This window comes from Dermacentor albipictus, chromosome 1 (genome assembly GCF_038994185.2).
Source record: "Dermacentor albipictus isolate Rhodes 1998 colony chromosome 1, USDA_Dalb.pri_finalv2, whole genome shotgun sequence".
Lineage (NCBI taxonomy): Eukaryota > Metazoa > Arthropoda > Arachnida > Ixodida > Ixodidae > Dermacentor > Dermacentor albipictus.
Genome location: NC_091821.1, coordinates 110,253,428 through 110,273,516, shown reverse-complemented (window position 1 = coordinate 110,273,516; position 20,089 = coordinate 110,253,428). Strand labels below are relative to the sequence as shown.

Sequence of the window (20,089 nt, the reverse complement as noted above, 5' to 3'; positions counted from 1 at the left end):
TAGGAAATAATGCAAAATCAAATTTGAACTGCATGCCACATTCAGTAGGCGGGGCATTGTGGGCACACCCTGCTGCACCGTAGCCTTCACAGCGGAAGTCATTGAAGAAGGAACAAAAGCACCGCTAACGCGATGTTCGATTGCCAATAACTCCACTTCTGCTGTATGCATTGAAGTACTTTTTGCGGCATTGTATTGCTGAAATAGTCACATTCAACTTCAAATGCATTTCTCAACTTTGATAAAAAAGTGGTTCAGGGATCCTTAAGGAAAGGAATGGAAATGAATTTGAATTCCCTAGAACAGGTCTGCAAGTTTGAATGTCTTTTCTTTTACTTTTCAGATATTTAAGGAATGTGTTGTTTATATTCTTGCCCATCAGATGCAGGTGAGTTTGTTAAACAAATAAGCTCAGATTCATTGATTACTTGTAGTTATTGTTTCAGGTTACTCTGAGGCGATAGTGTAAATAAAGCGTGCAGCCATAACATACACCCTTACGTTGTATGTGCATCTTCTGTATTTTGCATTGCTAAGAAGACTGTGATAATGAGGCTATTTAGGAATGTAATATTTATTGGATTATGGCTTGGTGGAAATGAGACAGTGCAATCAAAGTTGTAATCTGCATTGTTGAGTACACTGGGTATGCTGGGTAAGAACTAAGCAGGTCGATTGGTGTTTCAAAGAAGAGTTACTGAACTGCTGTACCTAGTCTTTTTCCGTCAGAATGTTAGTCACGTTGTTGTGTAGAGAGTAAAAGCAATAATTGCAGTTGAGCATTAACATAAAGAATATCAACATGAAATTTTCTGGATCATGACATATGACCTGCTTCAAATAGAGGAAGAGCCAAAATGTTTAAAATTCAGTGCACTGTAGACAATTTTTTTCTTCTCATTAATACATTACTAACAGTAGCATACCAGTATTTGCGATATTCATAATGAACTAATTAATGTTTTCTAGGTAATGTTATAGTTAATCAGTTCAACCTTGCACCAATTTCTGGGCATTTATGCTAAAACTCTTTTACAAAATATATTGGCAATCCACCTAGCTTTGTCCCATGTGGTAGGTTTTTCAAGAAAATAGTAAAAGAAACATCAATGCATGTCTCGTAACTGATGCTACTTTCAGGTTTTTTACTGAGTGTGTAGATGTGTTGAGCAGTGGCCAGGTTCATTCCACGGTTGTGGCATGTGCCCTGAAGTCGTTAATGAAAGAGTTATTTAGTTTATTGTACACTGTTAACCCACTACTGAGGCCTATTACAGGGAGGGTACGAACAATGCAGGAATACGTGCACACAGATATAAAAAAAAATACCCAGCTAACAAGAGAAAGCACATCATTGAAAAGCTCATCTAGGCACAATTCAGATCCATTTGCATCATTCTTCCGCACCACATTATTTGATAATATATTCCCCAAGGTAATATTTACAGAAAAGAAAAAAAAACCAAAAAAAGAACCAAATAGGATCAAGCTAGTATTAGTTGTGGAACCAAACTACCTGTTTTGCTTGAGGACACCACTTCTGAAGCTGTTTCAGATCTGCAACTTTATTTTTTATTGTCCTTGTAATACCTACTTAGAAAATCAATCTCTGCTTCGGTCTTTTTAACTGATGCTTTCACAACCACTACAATGCACTACTTTTTGAACTACAGTCGAACCCACTTATAAAAATATTCAAATGCCATGAAAAGTCCATTGTTATAATGGAGTTGCATGAAAAAAATCAAAATAGGGGGATGGCAGAGCTAATGTGAGAAAGCTATCATGGCGGGGAGGCTAATGTCCCTCCCCACCACCTTCTTTCATCTGGCTGCTGATTGTGTTCACTCGTTTAACTGCTTCCTAGGCACTCCGATCGCGTGTAACAAGCCGCGGCTCTCGGTGTTAAAGAATGGCACTGCTATAACAACTGCAAAGAGGGGTCACAGGTGGCAAGCGATATGCGAGCACCGCCGAGGCATCGCTTTGGTGGCACCAAAAGGGGCTTTTTAAAAATTCCTGACAGGCTTTTAGAAGCGCGGCAGCCTGTCAGCTTGAGAAATCCAGAAGAAAGGCTGAGGCAAGGTCGCCACAAGCATCTCGCCATGTACTCCTCACTGGCTTGTACGAGAAAACCCTATGTCTGTCAGTCTTGCATGCTTTACGTGAAGCTTGCCGACATCCTTCTCCAAGGCATCCAGGTGCTTCACGTAGTGCAGCGGAAGGTTCCTCGCGAAAATGAAGCCCCGGAGGACAACATTGAGTACACCTGCCTCAACCAGCCTGCCTGAGGGCAGCCTGCCTCAACGTTGTCATGTGAGGACAATGTTGAGAGAGGCGTGCGGACAGACTGGCTGAAAAATGAGCGTGCGGTGGCTGTTGGAGCAGCGGCCCATCATGCAGCCGCACGAATTTCTCGTTTTCTTTTTTTCTTTTCAAGGATTTCGCATTTCACTGCCTTTCAGCTCAGACACCCTGCAGCCAGACTTCATCTTGATAACTGATAATGCGGCATCGGGGCATTGTAGTAAGCATGTTATTTCACCATGGAAAACATACAAAAGTTGATGGTGCAGCAGCTTCTCTTCGGTATAACTGATATATTGTTAAAACCAGTATCGTTATAAGTGGGTTCGACTGCACTAGTACATTTCTGTCACTGTGTCAGTCTGTTGATCTTTTGAGCATATAAAAAATGTCCGAAAATTTGCTAAATACATTCCAATTTCTTCAAGATCTCTTGATGGGGGCTCCAAATGACTATCATATTTGAAGATAGGTTGGATATAGTGAAGTCTTGAAACAATTTACTGCATCACTGCAATGAACAAATAATAATAGTAAAAAAGAAATGTGACAGGCTGACACACATTCTCTACATGGTGTCACCAGCCCAGTTTATTTATTCATTATTGTTATGTGTAAATACTTGAACCGAGGTACATTACCAAAAAGTTGTGTCCAATGCTATAAATTATACTTTTAGTTATATCTTTTATAGTTTATTTTCGTCCCCTTTTTATGACACCGTGAGCTCAGCGTTTGAAGGTCTTGGCTTATTTTAATCCGATCTTCTTCGCAGTGTACACAGTAATAAATTAGGCAATCATCTGCAAAAAAATTCTATTTCACAGGAGCTTCAACAGCTGTAGAAATATCATTTATATATCATAGGTGCAATAGTAGTCCTAATACGGAACCTTGGTATACCTGAATAACCCTTCTTATTTACCCAACAAACTGCCTGACAGGCTGTTTGTATAGTCAAAAACACTAATTTTTGGGAACCTTGACTTTCATGCGTCCTCTGATGTCTTTCTCGCATGGCTCTTGCATCTCCTGTAACATGGCTTCCCTGCATAGCTATGAACCGCCAGCGGTCGGTGGAGGTGCAGAATAGTATGAGAGATGGCGCGAGTTACTTGGGGTTACTCAGGCGCTAAAGGGAGTAGCCTTTTCCTCTTTGGCTTGGGGTCGGCTGTGTGCATGTATTTTTCATGCGCGTGTTGGCGTGCTTCACGGGACTATCCTGTGAAAGTCTGCAGAGCAGGACACCAGATGGAGGAACACAATTGTTTGAATGCGCCACCGTTCGCTTGACTGTACATGCAAACAATTGGACGGTGTCCGGCATGAGGGCAAACATATTCACTTGATATCCTGTCGTGGTGAGTTGGGTTTCATCGGTTTGTTAACACTCATCAGCATGTTCTATTGGTATTAATTCAACATATGAAAGGTCTATGAAAGGTGCAGTAAACACCCTTGTGATTGTTTGCACTACTTCTTTGTCATTTCTTTGTCCCAAGAGCACATTTTTTAAATTTCACATAATCTAGCTGAGCTCATTTTATAATGTTGCTTGTCGTGCTAACTTTTTTTGAGTGCCTTTGCAAGATATTTGCATCTAACATTAACTTGCTCTTCTGCAGCCAAAGTTATACAAAAACTGTACTGTGGATCATTTGTGCCAATTGGGATATCACGAGAAAACTGGATTGAATTTTTTATGCTAGCATAAACATAGTGAATCTTTTTCCTCTAAAAAAACATATGTGTTTTCCTACTATATGTTCAAGGGTCTTGCAACACAGATGCGACAGATACATGCCTGTAATTGCCAAGCATTGATCAGTTGCTGCCCGTGATTAAAATAATGATGGTGCTGTGCAAGAGTCGTGGCAATGAGTGATTATTAGTAGATTTCACAAAAATAGTCAATTTGTAATAAATAGAACGATCACTATGCATATACACTCATACGTCATCGTAAGGAAGTTGAAAGGGAGCCTAAATTACTTTGTTATACCTACTCGTTATATTCCTTATTGCCCTTCACTGCCATACCAGGTATATTTTTGTAGTTGCAGCAAATTTTAAAAAATTCGTCTTGTATATAGTACAGTTCTAATCCTTGAACTAAATTACTCGATGAGGTGGGCATTACTTCTGTGAGAAATCAGAATGCCTAATTGAATAATTAACATAACTGCACAAAAAACCTTTTCAATTAATTACTTTACGGCACATATTGCTATCTACCAATTGTAGCTGGTGAGTTCGCAAGGCGAATCACCATGTGGAACGAATTTTCGGGATGACATCAGTTTTCGAGATCCTTTCAAAATGTCTGAACAATTACACTCGCGTTCCAGTTACTTTTGTGCTTCAATGCATGAAACAGCGTTTTCTTTAAAAAATAACTGTAACAAGAGTCAATTTTTACTGCAAATTCGACAGCGCATATCTCAAAACCAGTGCCATCCTCAGAATTTGTTCCAAGTCGATATGCCTTGCAAACTCACTAGCTACAATTTGTAAAATGTGGTGTGTGCTGTAAGTTAATTAGTCAGTTACACATTTCATTGCTCGTGGAAGTAATGTCCACCTCATTGAGTCATTTAATTCAAGGGCTAGAATTGTGCCAACTGCCTCAGGTAAACTTGAAAAAGTTGGTGCAGCAAAGAAAAAAGACCTCCCCCCCCCCCCCAACACACACATATATGTGTGTGTGTTCGTGCACTCGCGCACCCAGTGGGGTGCACAACTTTGAAAAAGCAAAAAAGAAGACAGCTTTGAAAGAAGACACACACACGCACGCATGCACGTGCATGTACGAATGTACACACACATGCACACGTGTGTGTGTGTCTTCTTTTGAAGTTGTCTTTTTTTGCTTTTTCAAAGTTGTGCACCCCACAGGGTATGCGTGCACACATACTCAGTGAGGTGCACAACTTTGAAAATGCAAAAAAAAAAAGGAAAGGACAACTTTGCGGCTAGCCAAACTGCTCTGTGGCCACATATGCGTTGAAATTTTAATAAAATGGCAACAAATTCTCAGCAGCAAAAACTATTTGCGATGTGCAACACACAACTTCTTAACACTTGACAGACAGCCTGTATGATTGCTGCCTTCTGTTATAGTGGGATGGTGTTTCACTTCAGCTTTCCACTTTGCCAGTTCAGATTTTCGTGAAACTGACAAAATGGCGACATGGTTGAATTTACGAACAGACAGCACACTGTACCGTTAACAAAGTTCATCAGGGTTGAGCAGCATATGGCACACAAAATAACATGGTACACCACCTACACAGCGGCTACTACTACTACTACTACTACTACTACTACTACTACTACTACTACTACTACTACTATGTGAGGTGAGAGGTTGGCTACACAGTCAGCAGCCAATGAACCTTGCTGTGTCTGTTTGGTTTGGCCTGGCCATCTATGCCAAACTATGTCAACCTGCGCTGTGCACAGACATGTGCTATGGCAAAGTGTTGCTGCTTGCATGCAGCTGTGCGCGGCTGTGGGAGAGACCTCGACGATGTACTGGACTCTCCGAGTTTTGAACTGCCTTGCCGAGTGAATTTTTTTAACTCTGCAGAAATATACTTCCCGCACTTTTTGGTTTGAGAGGCAAATCTAGTTTTTTATATTGATTGGCAGAACAGCTTTACTTTGTTAAAATGGGATTTTATGTACGTACGTAGATCTCTATGGCAATTTCAAGGGGGATTGCATTTAGTTCATTCTATCCCATATTGTTATGATGAGGTTCGAGTGTAGTCACAAAAATTTATTTGGTGATCTGTTGGAGCCACAGGATCTTTTTGTTTCCTATGATAGCAGCTGATTAAATATGCCTTCCTTATTTGTTTTTTAACAGATAAATCCAATTAGGTTGCAGTATCTTCACTTGCGGTTAACTGCTCAAGAGGTGAGGATGATGGCAAAAGCTGCAGTTCTGGTTTGTCTGTAGGTTTACATTGATGAAGGCTGCTTTGATGGAATTCATAGATCCATCACGTTTAGCATCAGCCTAAGTGAGACCAAGGCTGGCTTTGGTAGGTGGTGTGTGTATACAGGGGGAACATATCTGTGATGATGCCTGTTCCAGACAAAGAAGAACCACGGACACCTCAAACTGGCCCTGGATATCCTAGCCAAGCTCAACAAAGTAAGTTGTGCTTTTTTTTTTCTCTTCAATCGTCATATATGCCAGTGCATCAGGCAGTTGCTACTGCTTTTATTCTGAATGGAAACATCAGCTGTTTCTTTAGTCATTTTCATCATTTGATACCAGAATGCATTAGTATGTAGTATAGCATAACTGCGAGTCGGCCTAGTTGGAACAGATTCATTATTTAAAAACTTTTTGTGCGCAAACAAACAGGGACAAAGAGGAGGAGCAACACAAGGACGAGCGCTCGTCCTTGTGTTGCTCCTCTTCTTTGTCCCCGTTTATTTGCGCACAAAAAGTTTTTAAATAGTATAGTATACTATATAGCATTAGTATAGTATGACAGCACCAAGCCATTGCATTCTGTAATTGAAATACTGTTCCAGTGCATTTTGCTTGAGCGTGTAATGTGTACAGTGCATTCTCAGTATGCCCCAAGAAGGCACCTGACAATATGCTGCTTTCTTGTGAATTTGTCACCTTAATTTTACCCTTTCAATTCGTAAGGAAAGTTTTGGCTCATACACAGTTCTACTTCTAACCAATTTTTTAAATGGGAATTCATAATTTCTGTGTTTTCAGTAACAACTGAACATACCTTGATAATTAAAACAATAAAGCTTTATTCCAATGATTTGAAGTGTCGCTTCAGACTTGACACTCCTTTACGAATGGATGTTAACCTCGAAATTTAAAGACAGTTTGTGTGTTTCACAGCAGCAAAAGAAGGCACAAATGTCCTGAAAAATAAATGAGTGTAGTGAATAATATTCAAATGTAGTGGAAGTATTGCATACTGGCATAAGCAACATAATGTCGTATAGATTCATGGGCTGACAATGTCTGGAATCATCAAACTCAGTCTTGAGATATTCATAGTGTTCGACTACTTCAGAGAACATTAAACAAATACTGCAGTGAAAGATTTATTGGCTCATCGGCAAGGTGTAGACACACTCCTTGCATTTAGGGATGTCAAAGGGTTTTTGCTTGCTATATACCATATAGTCAAGCCTGGTTATAGTGAACTGATTCGTGTGCTAAAAGTTTGATACATCAAATAATTTGATATGTTCAAACATGGTATAACAAACTTTAATGATGACTTTGTTGTACATGGATAAAATAAAGCTGCACGACATTGCTGATACACCCTGTGGTGACTTGACTCTGACAGCTGCATGTGTAAGTAATGCAGCAACCTAAAATAATCTAGCTTGCTATTGGGCTATGCATTGTATCACATCCTACTTGGCAATGGGAAGATGATGGGAACAACAATAAATTACATACACATGCTCTTCATTGCCATGAATATGCAGTGTTGCGATTGAAGTTATGCGGGATTGGTACAGTGGCTTGCCGACAGGGTCCTACCAAGCCAAGCTGCCACCCCCACCAGACTTATTCGACACGAAGGGGACCGCACATGGATCTGTACTTCACTGCTGTGGCCGTCAGCCTAGCCCGAGTGTCTGATTGTGTGTTTGATTGCTGATAAGATCTACAATTGTGAACATATTGTCAGCGAGCTTCTCGTGACGACTTCTCACCAGCCACTCCATAGAATAAGGAGCCAGTGGCCACTACGCTGGCTGCACTGCTTAGGCCACTACGCCTACCCAGCGCAGCTTCGTCTATAGTCAGCAACCAAAATTGCGGTTTCGTACCCAATCAACATGGCAGCAATTTCATTGATGGCTATACCATGTTTGCTGCATCGCGTGCGCAGCTTATGCTCAAAATATATATAGGGTGTTAAAATTTTTCATTGTTGCTGTTATTCATTGATATTGGGGGTAGGTGGCAATGCTGCAAGGAAGTGCGAGTAGTTGTGCAGGTCTGAAAAATTGGTTGGTGACTGTATTTATAATTTTTGCTTCCAAAATATATTATTAAAGTTTCGCATCCATCCATCCATTCCAAAATATATATTTTTAAAGCGCCCCTCACCAGGCTACACAGCATGCTTCAGTTATACACTGGATGTTATGTGTCCTCTAGGGAGTGTTCTGCCACAAAAATGTTTCAAATCAGCTCATTAATAGCCGAGATAAAAATATTTCAGTGCCGCGATCCCATGATTTCAGGAGGCGAGCTCCACTGCCATGCGAGACACTCGCTCCACTTGCCCCGTCTAGCCTCCACAAGCTTTCCTTCCCTGTGTTCTCCTGTACCAGATGTCGACTATCGCATGATGCATATGTCACGATTACCCCCTTCATTTTTTTTCTCACTTTTTTGCGGTGTGGCGCACTTCTGCTGACGTCGTCACGCACGAGCGGTTGCGATTGTCTCGTTTCGTGCAGTGCATGATTTTGCACGCTGTGCACGAGGACACCTGACTAGTGGTCTATTCTACATGAATACTGAGACACAAGCAAGTGGATCACAAAGCATGATCCCGTGCTAGGAAGCGGTAGAAAGTGACATAGTTTGAATGTCTGCATGCGCGACTGCATGAGGTGGGAACAAGCAGATGAAACTGAAGTACATCTCTCTTGCTGTGGCGCAAAGTAAAACAAAAACATGTCAACATTTGGTTTGTGTGTTTTATTATTTTTTTCTTTTCATCTATTCTAGCAACATATTACACAAATAACAGATGTTGCCTTGAATAATTCTCGAAGTCACGTGTCACCATGAGCGACGTCACAGCGCAAACACGTGTACATGGGTGCACTAGCATGTGTATGTCAACCTCCGGCTTGGAGCGCAGCAGCCGTGAGGAGAAGGAAAAAGCATTCAGTTGGAAATTTCAGATCTTTCCGCGGCACGTAGCGATGTAATACTTTGCATACATTTTCGTTATCGCGCAATGTATGCTCTGCGCTTGGCAGCTCAAAATGGCCAGACCTGGTGAGGAGCCCTTTAAAGCACATGGTAACAAAAATGTGTTACATTGTAACTGAAGCTGTGTTAGATCCTGCATTACTGATTTCATTATAGCAGGAGCATTTGGTACTCCATTAAAGGACCAACAAAATGTTGGATTTACTTTATATCTGATAATTTGTTCTATCTATGTTCATTATACTGTTGAAACTCAATTTAACGAAGTGATGACCACGCTCGAATTATTTCATTAGAACAGGAAGTTTGTAAAATTGAAAAAGACATTTTTTGCACCTTTGAAATCAAATTGTAATGTAGCCACCTGCAAAAGCTATCACAGCATTGTATTTACCGCTAATCCAGCCATCTGTCGCACAAATCATGAAATAATGGAAGCAACCACCACGGCTCCCTGCCGAGGTGGTCTTGAGCCCGCTGTTCATGCATGGGTGCGGCGTGCAGCCTCGCCTAAATAAAGCTAGGGCCGTGTCTAGGGCTCCTAGATGGTTTAACACGATAGAGTGCGCACTTGGAGGAAAGCCCGTCTGTGTCAAAATTAGAAAGAAATCACCCCCCTTTTTTTTACTCATTTATTTCAAGAAAAACTTTGTTAAATCGAGTTCGGCCAAGTTAGTTTCGTTAATTTGGGTTGATGACAACATTGAACCCTATGTGTTCATGCTGGGGAATGGAAATTTCTTCATTAGATCGGGAACTTCTTAAAATTGGGTTTCGTTAGTTTGAGTTTTAACTGTATCTAAGTTTGACTGAATTTTTGCATTAGTGGATAGCTTTGCAATTCAAAAAAGTTATGCACAAAATTTCAAAAAAGTTCATACGCTTTAATGCTGCTTGATGGACCCTAAGTCATAAAAGTAGCATTAAGGTTCAGCGTTGCTTTATATGGGGTGCAGCACACATGCTCAGACCAAACAACAAGTAGTTCTGCTAACGTTTGAGCATTTATATCACCATGTTTTCTTGTTTATTTTTCATATTCTAGTTGATCTATATGCAAGAGTCTGCCTTATGCTAGAAGTTTTTCTTTCTTTTTTCGTCCATGACAGGTGAACAAAGAGTGTGGTGGCTTGGTTTCATATGAACACTTCTACATACCTGATGTCACTGATAAGGTGGATGTCCAATTAGACTATATCCAGTGGATTCAGGAGGACAGTGGGGATAGGGTAAGCATTTCCATTTAACTGCTGGCGTATAGCGGTGTTCCAAATACAGGAATTCAAGCATAATTGTCTTTGTGCTAACCTTCAGATTTTGCACTAGAGAAGTTTTAAAGGGTCCCTGCATTCCTGCAGTGCAGTGAGGTGTCTTGAACGTACAGAAAGAGTATCGCACTCGAAAGTAACATTATAGCAGGTGCACATGAAGACATACCACGGTAGCTCAGTGGGTACACTACTCTGCTGGGAATGAGGTTGCAAGTTCAGTTCCTAGCCATAGCAGCTGCTTTCTGATGGCACGAAAATGCAGCATTCTTTTGTACTGCGCATTGGGTGCTTGTTAAAATCAATCAATCAATCAATCATGCCCATGCAAAGACCTGACATGAGTCTCTCTTGCAAAAAAAAAAAGCACCGAAGTTCTGAAGCACCGAGCAGTGGTGAACTCCAACTCTGCTACGCTCCATATACAGCCATGACTTATGCAGCCATTACAACCACAGCTGTGGCTTTGTTGTAGAGCCCCCGCCTCGGTTGCGCCAGGTTATGGGTTCGATTCCCACCGCCTCTGTGCACTAACTGGTTCTCAAATAGACCCAAGTGTACTCCGGCCTGGCTTTCAGCTTTGTTCAGGAGTGATACACTTGGTAACGGGGCCTGCACCCTAAATTCCCGTCGAAACTCTCGCGAGGAGAAAAAAAAAAAAGTTCATTTTCTACGTGGCGCCCCAAATGCACTTATTGAAGTGAGGACGCCTTCGGGTTGGAGACAAACACCCCTTTCCAAACATTGAAGTTTCATAATGGCTAAGCGCCAGGCCGGGAGCATGCTTGTACCCATTTTACTGGTAGGTACCCGGCGGCAGCACTTGCCTACCATTGCCGTGGCAGATGCTCTTTAGCAGGGCCATCTGTGGTTGGACAACCAGGCATCCAGAGAAAACTGGTGAAATCTGTATTGCGCCCCTTATTCAAGATGTGAGCCTCCACAAGAGCTGAGCACCAGGCCAGGTAACATCTCTACCTATTAGAAAAAAACGGTGGGTTTTTGGCAGCACCAGGATTTGAACTCAGTACCTCCTGCATATGAGGCGAATGGTCTACCGCTAGGCCACCGTTGCAATGGCCCATCGCTGCGGTGGCCCAGCAGTAGAGCATATGCCTCGTATGCAGGAAGTACCGTGTTCAAATCCTGGTGCCGCCGGAAACCCACTGTTTCATAATTTACACAGATTCACTAAGCGTACTAACAGCACTTCACCCTAGAAATGCAATTACACCATTAATCAGCGACATCCCACATAAAATAAGAAGAACTACTAGACAAGGATACAGCATAAAATTTTGCTGGGTGCCCAGTCACGTCGGAATCGGTGGGAACGAAAAAGGAGATGAATGTGCAGTGAAAGCTGGACATAAAAAATCATCAAAGCAAGAATTCCTTACAAAGACTGTATGAAATTAGTGCACCATAAACTGAGAAATAAATGGCAGACTACATGGAATAATGAACTAACAAATAAACTACACCCAGTAAAACTTGTCATAAAAGAATGGAAGTCATTCTCACACAGAGAACGCTTCATCGAAGTAATTTTATGTCTCCTTTGCATCAGACGCACATGCCTTACACACAACTTCCTTCTAACAAAACAAAACAAGCCTGGCTGCAAAAAATGCGGAAATGAACTTACTGTAAATCACATCGTATTATCATGCGTGCAACTCGAAACACTGAGGAAAAATATACTTCGTTTTGTAATCAACATATTCCCTTTCACCCAGCATTGATTTTAGGTGAAGATGCACTTGTTGATATCACAGATGTTATTAGTTTCTTAAGAGAAGCAGGTATCCTTCAAAAACTATAAATGAGCCTACCCACAACTTCATATTGTGATACACCACACCCACCTCCTCATATTTGAGAAGACTGAGGTCTTTAGTTTGTTGGGATCCTGGGAGTCCTTGCCCAGACTCCGATCGTCACTGAGGTAACATAAATTTTACCTTGCGTTTGGGGCATGATAGCCTGATTTGCTTATGCGCCATTAAACACAACGCAACACAAGATCTGCACGAAGCTTGCGCCGAAAGTGTTGACGGAAAATCAGAAAGAACTTCGAGTTTTGCACTGTGAAGAATTGTTAGATTTGATTCAAAATGAGCCGGACTTATCTCTGTCGTAACCGGAGATAAATCCTGGTTGTTCGAGTGTGACCTAGAATCGAAATGCCAGAGAAGCGAGTGGCACACAAAATCATTCCCCCGCCCCAAGAGAGCGCGAATAAGCAAGTCTCGCATCAAAACGATGCTCATTGTCTTCTTTGACACCCGAGGAATTGTCCCATTTGAGTTTGTTCCGCACGGAGAAACTGTCAACTCAGCCTTTTACCTGTAGGGGCTCAAGAGATTGAAGTGCCGGGTCGCGCGTGTTAGGGCTGACATCAAAGACACAGTCAAGCTCCACCATGACAATGCCTCCAGCCACACGTCCTTCATCGTTACCAACTTCCTGGCCCGGAGCAGCACCCTGATGGTCCCCTATCCTACTTACAGTCTCGACTTGGCTCCGTGCGACTCTTTTTTTTTTGTTTCCGCGACTGAAGAGAGCGTTGAAAGGAAAGCATTGGAAGACCGTGGAAAACGTCCAAAAGCATGTTACAGCGTTCCTGAGAGACATTCCCGTCAAGGACTTTTAGGGTGCCTTCCAGGCATGGCACACATATCTCCACAAGTGTGTGTTATGATGCAGGGGGAGAGTATTTTGAAGAATTTTGACCATTTTTACAGGTCCAGTCAATAGATCTATTTTTCTCAGAAAATGTGCATTACTTTCATAATGTACCCTATATGCTATCCGCAGACTGTTTTTTCACCAAGCCCGAGGGCTGGTTCAGGCCCCTTTAGGGAGGGTCAAATTCACAAGGTTTTATAGCACTTCCAATTTATGACCCCCCGCAGGGGCGTCTGCGTCAGCAGGCGTTTGGTGTGTTGCGACACCACGGACCCGAGCACACGACGGTCGGACCCTCCCGCGTGTAGCCGTGCGCGGCTTAGCCGTGTCCGGGGAAAAGGGGATCCTGGGAGTTGAGCCAATGCCGGGTGTTTGGACCTTTACGGCCCCTCGGCGGCGGCAACACACCCCTTTGGCCTCGGCTTCACGTAGACGGCACCCCCGGACTGACCCACCCGGGGGAAATCGGCAGTCGCCTTTTCCTGTCCTCCTCTCCAATCTTCGTCTTTCTCTCTCGTCTTTTTCATCTTTCCTGTCTTCTCATTACTTCTCCTCACTTCCTAGTTTCCCGGCGGCAAGGGTTAACCTTGTGTAGCTAGCCAGCCTTGGTTATGCTGTATTTGGTTATAGCAGCGATGTACGGCTGGCGTTGGCAGGGTCTCTCTAGCAGGAACTCCTGTCACGTCCCCCTGTTGGGCTCCATGGTGGGTGGTCGGCATCGCGGCCGAAAACCCTACTGTACTCATGGAAAACGCTTTTCCTAAACTCCCTGATCGCCCTCACAAACGAGGGCGCACCGAAGATCTCTTTCAGTTTTTCGGACGACAAGTCCAGAACTTTCCTAAATATCATGTGATCCACTCAGAAAACCCAGACAAACTAGTGCGTAACATCTCACCGTTCCTCGTTTCGAAGTCTTTAACTGAAGTTTTTGGAACAGGATATAAGGCGTCGAGAATGACAAGTGGTGATCTTCTCTTGGAGCTCCACGATAAGAAGCAGTACGAGAAACTGCCGAAACTTGTCTCGTTTGGCGAAACCCAAATAACAGTAACTCCGCACCGTACCATGAACACCACCCGCGGCGTTGTCTCGGACGATGACATGCTAGAGCTCACTGAAGCTGAACTCTTGGAGGGCTTCAGTGAACAGAATGTAATAAATGTTAAGCGAATTAAGATCAGGCGAGACGGTAAAGAGATCAACACGAAACACCTTATACTCACGTTCGGTTCAAGTGTCCTCCCCGAGTCCATCGAGGCCGGTTATATCAAACTTCGGGTTCGACCATACGTTCCCAACCCTCTCAGATGCTTTAAGTGCCAACGTTTCGGCCACAGTTCACAGAACTGTCGAGGCCGGCTGACTTGTGCCAAGTGCAGTGACAAAGAACATTCCTCTGAAACGTGCCAGAACACTCCACATTGTGTTAATTGTGATGGTGAGCACGCCGCGTACTCGCGGTCGTGCCCTTCTTGGAAAAAAGAAAAGGAAATCGTTACAATCAAGGTAAAGGAAAACATAACTTTCAAGGAGGCACGGAGGCGGGTATCATACCTGCCCAAGAAAACCTTTGCCGATGTGGCGCGTCAGGGGGCAGCGTCACAACGGCCTCCGGCGGCTGTCCGACTCACAAGCAGTGAGTCGGCAGTTACGCCTTCTGCCCCCGCGGCGGTAGCAGCTAGCGCTGCTCCGTCAACCGAGGAGAAGGGACAATCGACCTCGAAGGTGGGCGCAGCCGAGGCTGCCTCAACTTCCCAGGTCCCTTCCAGCGCTGGCAACGGCCGGCGCAGCCAAATCCCTCAGGGAGCCCCATCGGCCTCCGGGCTGGTGGGCGCAGGGGTCTTGCCCTCCAAGGCAGGACCCTCGCTCGTAACTTCCCGCTCGCAAGAGCACGTGTCCGGCGCCTCACAAGAGGCAATGGACACTACACCTATCCTCCAGGGGCGCCAAGCGCCTAAGGAGCGGCGAGGTTCACTCGAACGCTCCAGAAAGGGCAAGACCCTGATTACAGGGCCTCGAAAGGGCTCTGTAAATAAATCTCTGTAATTTACATAATCACTACTTCTTTTCTGTACACACAGCACCTATTTACTACCAACATGGATACACAGATAATTCAATGGAACGTCAGAGGTCTTCTTAGAAACCTTGATGATGTGCAGGAACTCCTCCAAAAACACAATCCAAAAGTGCTGTGTTTACAGGAAACACACTTAAAATCTATACACACACACTTTCTCCGAAAGTATATTACATTTCGCAAAGACCGCGAGGATGCTGTCGCATCATCTGGCGGTGTAGCCATTATTGTTGACAGAACTGTAGCGTGTCAGCATTTAAAGCTCCAAACGGCCCTTGAGGCCGTGGCCGTTCGAGCCATACTTTTAAATAAACTCATTACCATCTGCTCTTTGTACATACCACCACATTATCAGCTTCACAGACGCGACTTAGAATCATTAATAGATGAGCTCCCAGAACCCTATATGATTCTCGGTGATTTTAATGCACACAGTAGTTTGTGGGGCGATCCACGCTGTGATGCGCGAGGTCGCGTCATTGAACAGATGCTTTTCTCCTCTGGAGCATGTCTTTTAAATACAAAGGAACCTACATATTTTAACCTAGCCAACAAGTCATACTCTGCCATAGATCTTAGCATTTTATCGCCGACGCTTTTACCATATTTTAAATGGATTGTGCTTAACAACCCATATGGGAGTGACCACTTCCCAATAATCCTAACTACGCCGAAACAAGATCAACTTCCCCCGCAGGTCCCTCGGTGGAAAATTGACACAGCCGATTGGGAACGGTACCGAACTCTTACACACATGACCTGGTCTGAGATGTCTGGTATAACCTTAGATGACGCTGTTGCATATTTTACAGCTTTTATACTTGATGCCGCATGTAAATGCATTACTCAAGCGAGCGGCATGGGTTCCAAACGGCGTGTTCCCTGGTGGAACGATGCGTGTAGGCAAGCACGGAAGAAGCAGAACAAAGCGTGGGCGCTGCTTCGCGATTCGCCAACAGCAGAAAACTTGGAAAACTTTAAGCATATCAAATCCCAGGCGAGGAGAACGCGCCGACAAGCAAGACGAGAGAGTTGGGCGAAGTATATAGCAAGCATCAACTCGTACACAGATGAGAGCAAAGTATGGAATAGAGTGAAAAAAGTCAATGGGCAACACACATATTCCCTGCCTTTAGTGAACAGCCACGGAGAAAGCCCTGAAGACCAAGCCAACTTTCTCGGGGCACATTTTGAATACATATCGAGCTCTTCACACTACTCAGAAACCTTCCTAAAATACAAAACACAAATAGAACAGCAAACATTAGAAAGAAAATCTGCTAAAAGTGCTGCGTACAACGATCCATTCCGTATAGCAGAACTGCAGGCAGCACTAAACTGTTGCAATACATCCGCCCCAGGTTCAGACCGCGTAATATATGAGATGTTAAAACAATTACCATCCGAAACACAGAAAACCCTCCTTTACCTATACAACGTTATTTGGTCTTCCGGCGAGATCCCCTCTGTTTGGAAGGAGGCTATTGTTATTCCAGTCCTAAAACACGGAAAGGATCCTTCCTCTGTATCGAGTTACAGGCCTATAGCATTAACAAGTTGCCTATGTAAAGTATTCGAAAAAATGATTAACTGTCGCCTACTACACTTCCTAGAATCAAACAAATTGCTGGACCCATACCAGTGCGGGTTTCGGGAGGTTCGATCCACCACTGACCATCTCATACGTATCGAGGCACGTATCCGTGAGGCTTTTGTCCATAAGCAGTTTTTCTTATCAGTATTCTTAGATATGGAGAAAGCCTATGATACAACGTGGCGGTTTGGGATTTTGAGAGACCTCTCACAGTTAGGTATACACGGAAATATGTTCAATGTTATCGAAAGTTATCTGTCGAATCGGACATTCCGCGTTCGAGTGGGCTCTGTTCTGTCACAGAAATTTGTACAGGAAACTGGAGTGCCGCAGGGCGGGGTGCTCAGCTGCACACTTTTTATAGTAAAAATGAATTCTCTTCGTCTACACATACCACATAACATCTTCTATTCGACGTATGTTGACGATGTGCAGATAGGTTTTCAATCAAGTTCTCTTGCAGTCTGTGAGCGACAGACCCAGCTTTGTCTTAACAGGGTCTCCAAATGGGCTGATGTGAACGGGTTCAGACTGAACCCACAAAAAAGCACCTGTGTCACTTTCTCTAGAAAAAGAGGCCTGCACCCTGATCCTGAAATTGTGTTGCATGGTGAGCGTCTGCCCGTAAACAGGGAACATAAATTCTTAGGCATAATTTTAGACGCGAAACTAACCTTTGTACAGCACATAAAATATCTTAAAGACAAGTGCATGAAAACAATGAATATCTTAAAGGTGCTCTCACGCACAACCTGGGGCAGTGATAGAAAGTGCCTCTTGTACTTGTACAAAAGCCTCATACGCACACGACTAGACTATGGAGCCATAGTTTACCAGTCGGCTACTCCAACTGCTCTAAAGATGCTTGACCCCGTCCACCACTTAGGAATTCGCCTGTCCACAGGCGCCTTTAGAACAAGCCCAGTAGAAAGCCTGTACGTTGAATCGGATGAGTGGTCACTGCATCTGCAGAGAACATATTCGTCTTTCATGTATTTTCTTAGAGTGAACGGAAACAGTCAGCATCCCGCGTATCACACCGTAAACGATTTGTCCAGTTGCCAACTTTTCCGCAACCGGCCCAGAGTGGCACAGCCTTTCTCCATGCGTGTTAGAGACATGGCTGAAGAAACAAGGGTTCCACTGCTTCAATACCACCTTATGTCCCCTGCTATACGGCCCCCGCCGTGGCAGTGGCAACCAATAGAGTGTGATACATCCTTCATAACTGTTACAAAGCGCGCTCCTCTCGCGCATATACGAATGTACTTCTTGGAATTACAACACAAATACGCATGTCCTGAATTCTTTACAGACGCATCAAAGTGTAATTCTGGCGTATCTTACGCAGCAGTCGGTCCATCCTTTTCGGATACCGGTGTTCTGCACACGAGCACAAGTATCTTTACAGCAGAGGCCTACGCCATATTGGCTGCCGTTAAACACATTAAAGAAAGTAATACCACAAAGGCAATTATATACACAGATTCATTGAGCGTTGTAAACGCTTTGAAAACTGTCAAAAAGTATAAAAACCCTATCATTGTATCTCTTTACTCAGCATTACTAACCACCTATGCTTCCAAGCAGCAAATCGTGGTATGCTGGGTGCCGGGGCACCGCGAGATTGAAGGAAACGTGTTGGCTGACCAGCTAGCCACATCCATCCACGCGAATGCTGCAGACATTTCCATGACTGTCCCTGTAATGGACCTTAAGCCCTCCATAAAGAAAGCGCTGAGGGCTTTCTGGCAGCGGTTGTGGGATAAAGAAACAGAAAATAAACTCCATGTTATCAAGCCATATCTTGGCAACTGGCCGCCGGTATCAAAGAACCGCCATACGGAAGTAATACTTTGCAGACTTAGAATAGGACATACATACAGTACACACGCATACCTCTTGTCAGGTGGTGATCCACCCATGTGTGATAAGTGTGGTGAGCCACTTACCGTGCTTCACATCCTGATGCAATGCAGAGAATTAGATGCAAATAGGAAAAAGCATTTTCCATTACCTCACCGGCAACAAATTCCACTTCATCCTCAAATGATTGTAGGCATAGAACCTTTCTTCAAACATGAATCCCTGTTTAGATTTTTAAAAGATGTAGATAGTTTCCATATTATAGCCCCAGGAAATCCGTAGCACAGCCTCTAACAGAGGTTTCTGCTGCGGTAGGTGCAATAAAAGAAAGCACCTGCCTCTCAGCCTTTGTACTCAAAGGCCCCCGGAGGCATTAGTGCTATTTACATATTCTCGCATTTTAGCTCCGTGATCACTTATCACGCGTACTTTATCCAGAGACCACTACATGTATCACTATCATAATTTTATGCTATATCCTATTTTACGCTTCCATGTCACTGATTGATTTTAGGCCACTTTACAGCCATGTTACATTCCACCATCGCCACTCACAAATCAGCGCTTAACACAACATTATCAGTCATGGCGCTCTTTGGCCATACCTGGCCCTTGCGCCACTAAACAACACACATCCATCCATCCAATTTATGACCAATTTAGCCAAAGTGAAATTTTGTTGCAGTTGGCCTTTGACTCTTTCTTTACCGCTAGAAATGTACTTATTTTCAGTGCTTTTATGTTTGAACATCTTATTTCAAGACATAGAAGTCACAACATATACCGTGATACACAAAATTACAGCCTGATCAGTGGTGTTTTGAATGGATGTAAAAAAGTAATTATTATCACAGTCTTTGAGAATTCTTGTATGAAACTTCAAAGCACCTCAAGGAACATTAATGAAAGTAATAATTTGCTATTTTTAGTATAAGTACTGAGAGTACCTAAAAGAAATCTGAAATTTATAAAATATGTGCCTAGCCCCTTGTTCCCAAATTTTGTAAGTCAGACCACACACACAAAAAAAATGAATATGCGGGTTTGTTGGTGTCAGTACTAGCCATAGGGATGTCCATGCTATGCAGGAAAGCAGTAGCTTCACAAATGTGGAAACGGGCAAGTCTCAATTGTGCAGGTAGCATTTGTTTTGTTTACTCATCGCAACAGGCACCTGGCCCATATTTTGCTGCATTTTTCAGGCTCGCAAAGCAATTGTCAGGTCAGGGAGCATTCACTGGCCTTCCTCATCCTTGATTATTGCATTCAATCAGCTTTTTTGTGTAAGCAAGCTGGTCTAATGCACACTCAATGGTGCTGGA

General features: G+C 43.4%; 1 protein-coding gene across 6 annotated transcripts in view; it reads left to right on the top strand.

Annotated features, from left to right (window-relative positions):
- Herc4 (HECT and RLD domain containing E3 ubiquitin ligase 4) overlaps nt 1–20,089 on the top strand; it is a 283,320-nt gene that overhangs the window by 143,265 nt on the left and 119,966 nt on the right. For 3 of the 6 annotated variants that reach the window (XM_065439437.1, XM_065439433.1, XM_065439432.1), the window contains 4 exons: nt 344–388; nt 6,179–6,229; nt 6,410–6,469; nt 10,375–10,494. In XM_065439437.1, coding sequence (XP_065295509.1) covers nt 344–388; nt 6,179–6,229; nt 6,410–6,469; nt 10,375–10,494 — 276 coding nt within the window. The remainder of the gene's footprint in view (nt 1–343; nt 389–6,178; nt 6,230–6,409; nt 6,470–10,374; nt 10,495–20,089) is intronic. The other 3 variants (XM_065439434.1, XM_065439435.1, XM_065439436.1) reach the window with 3 other exon arrangements.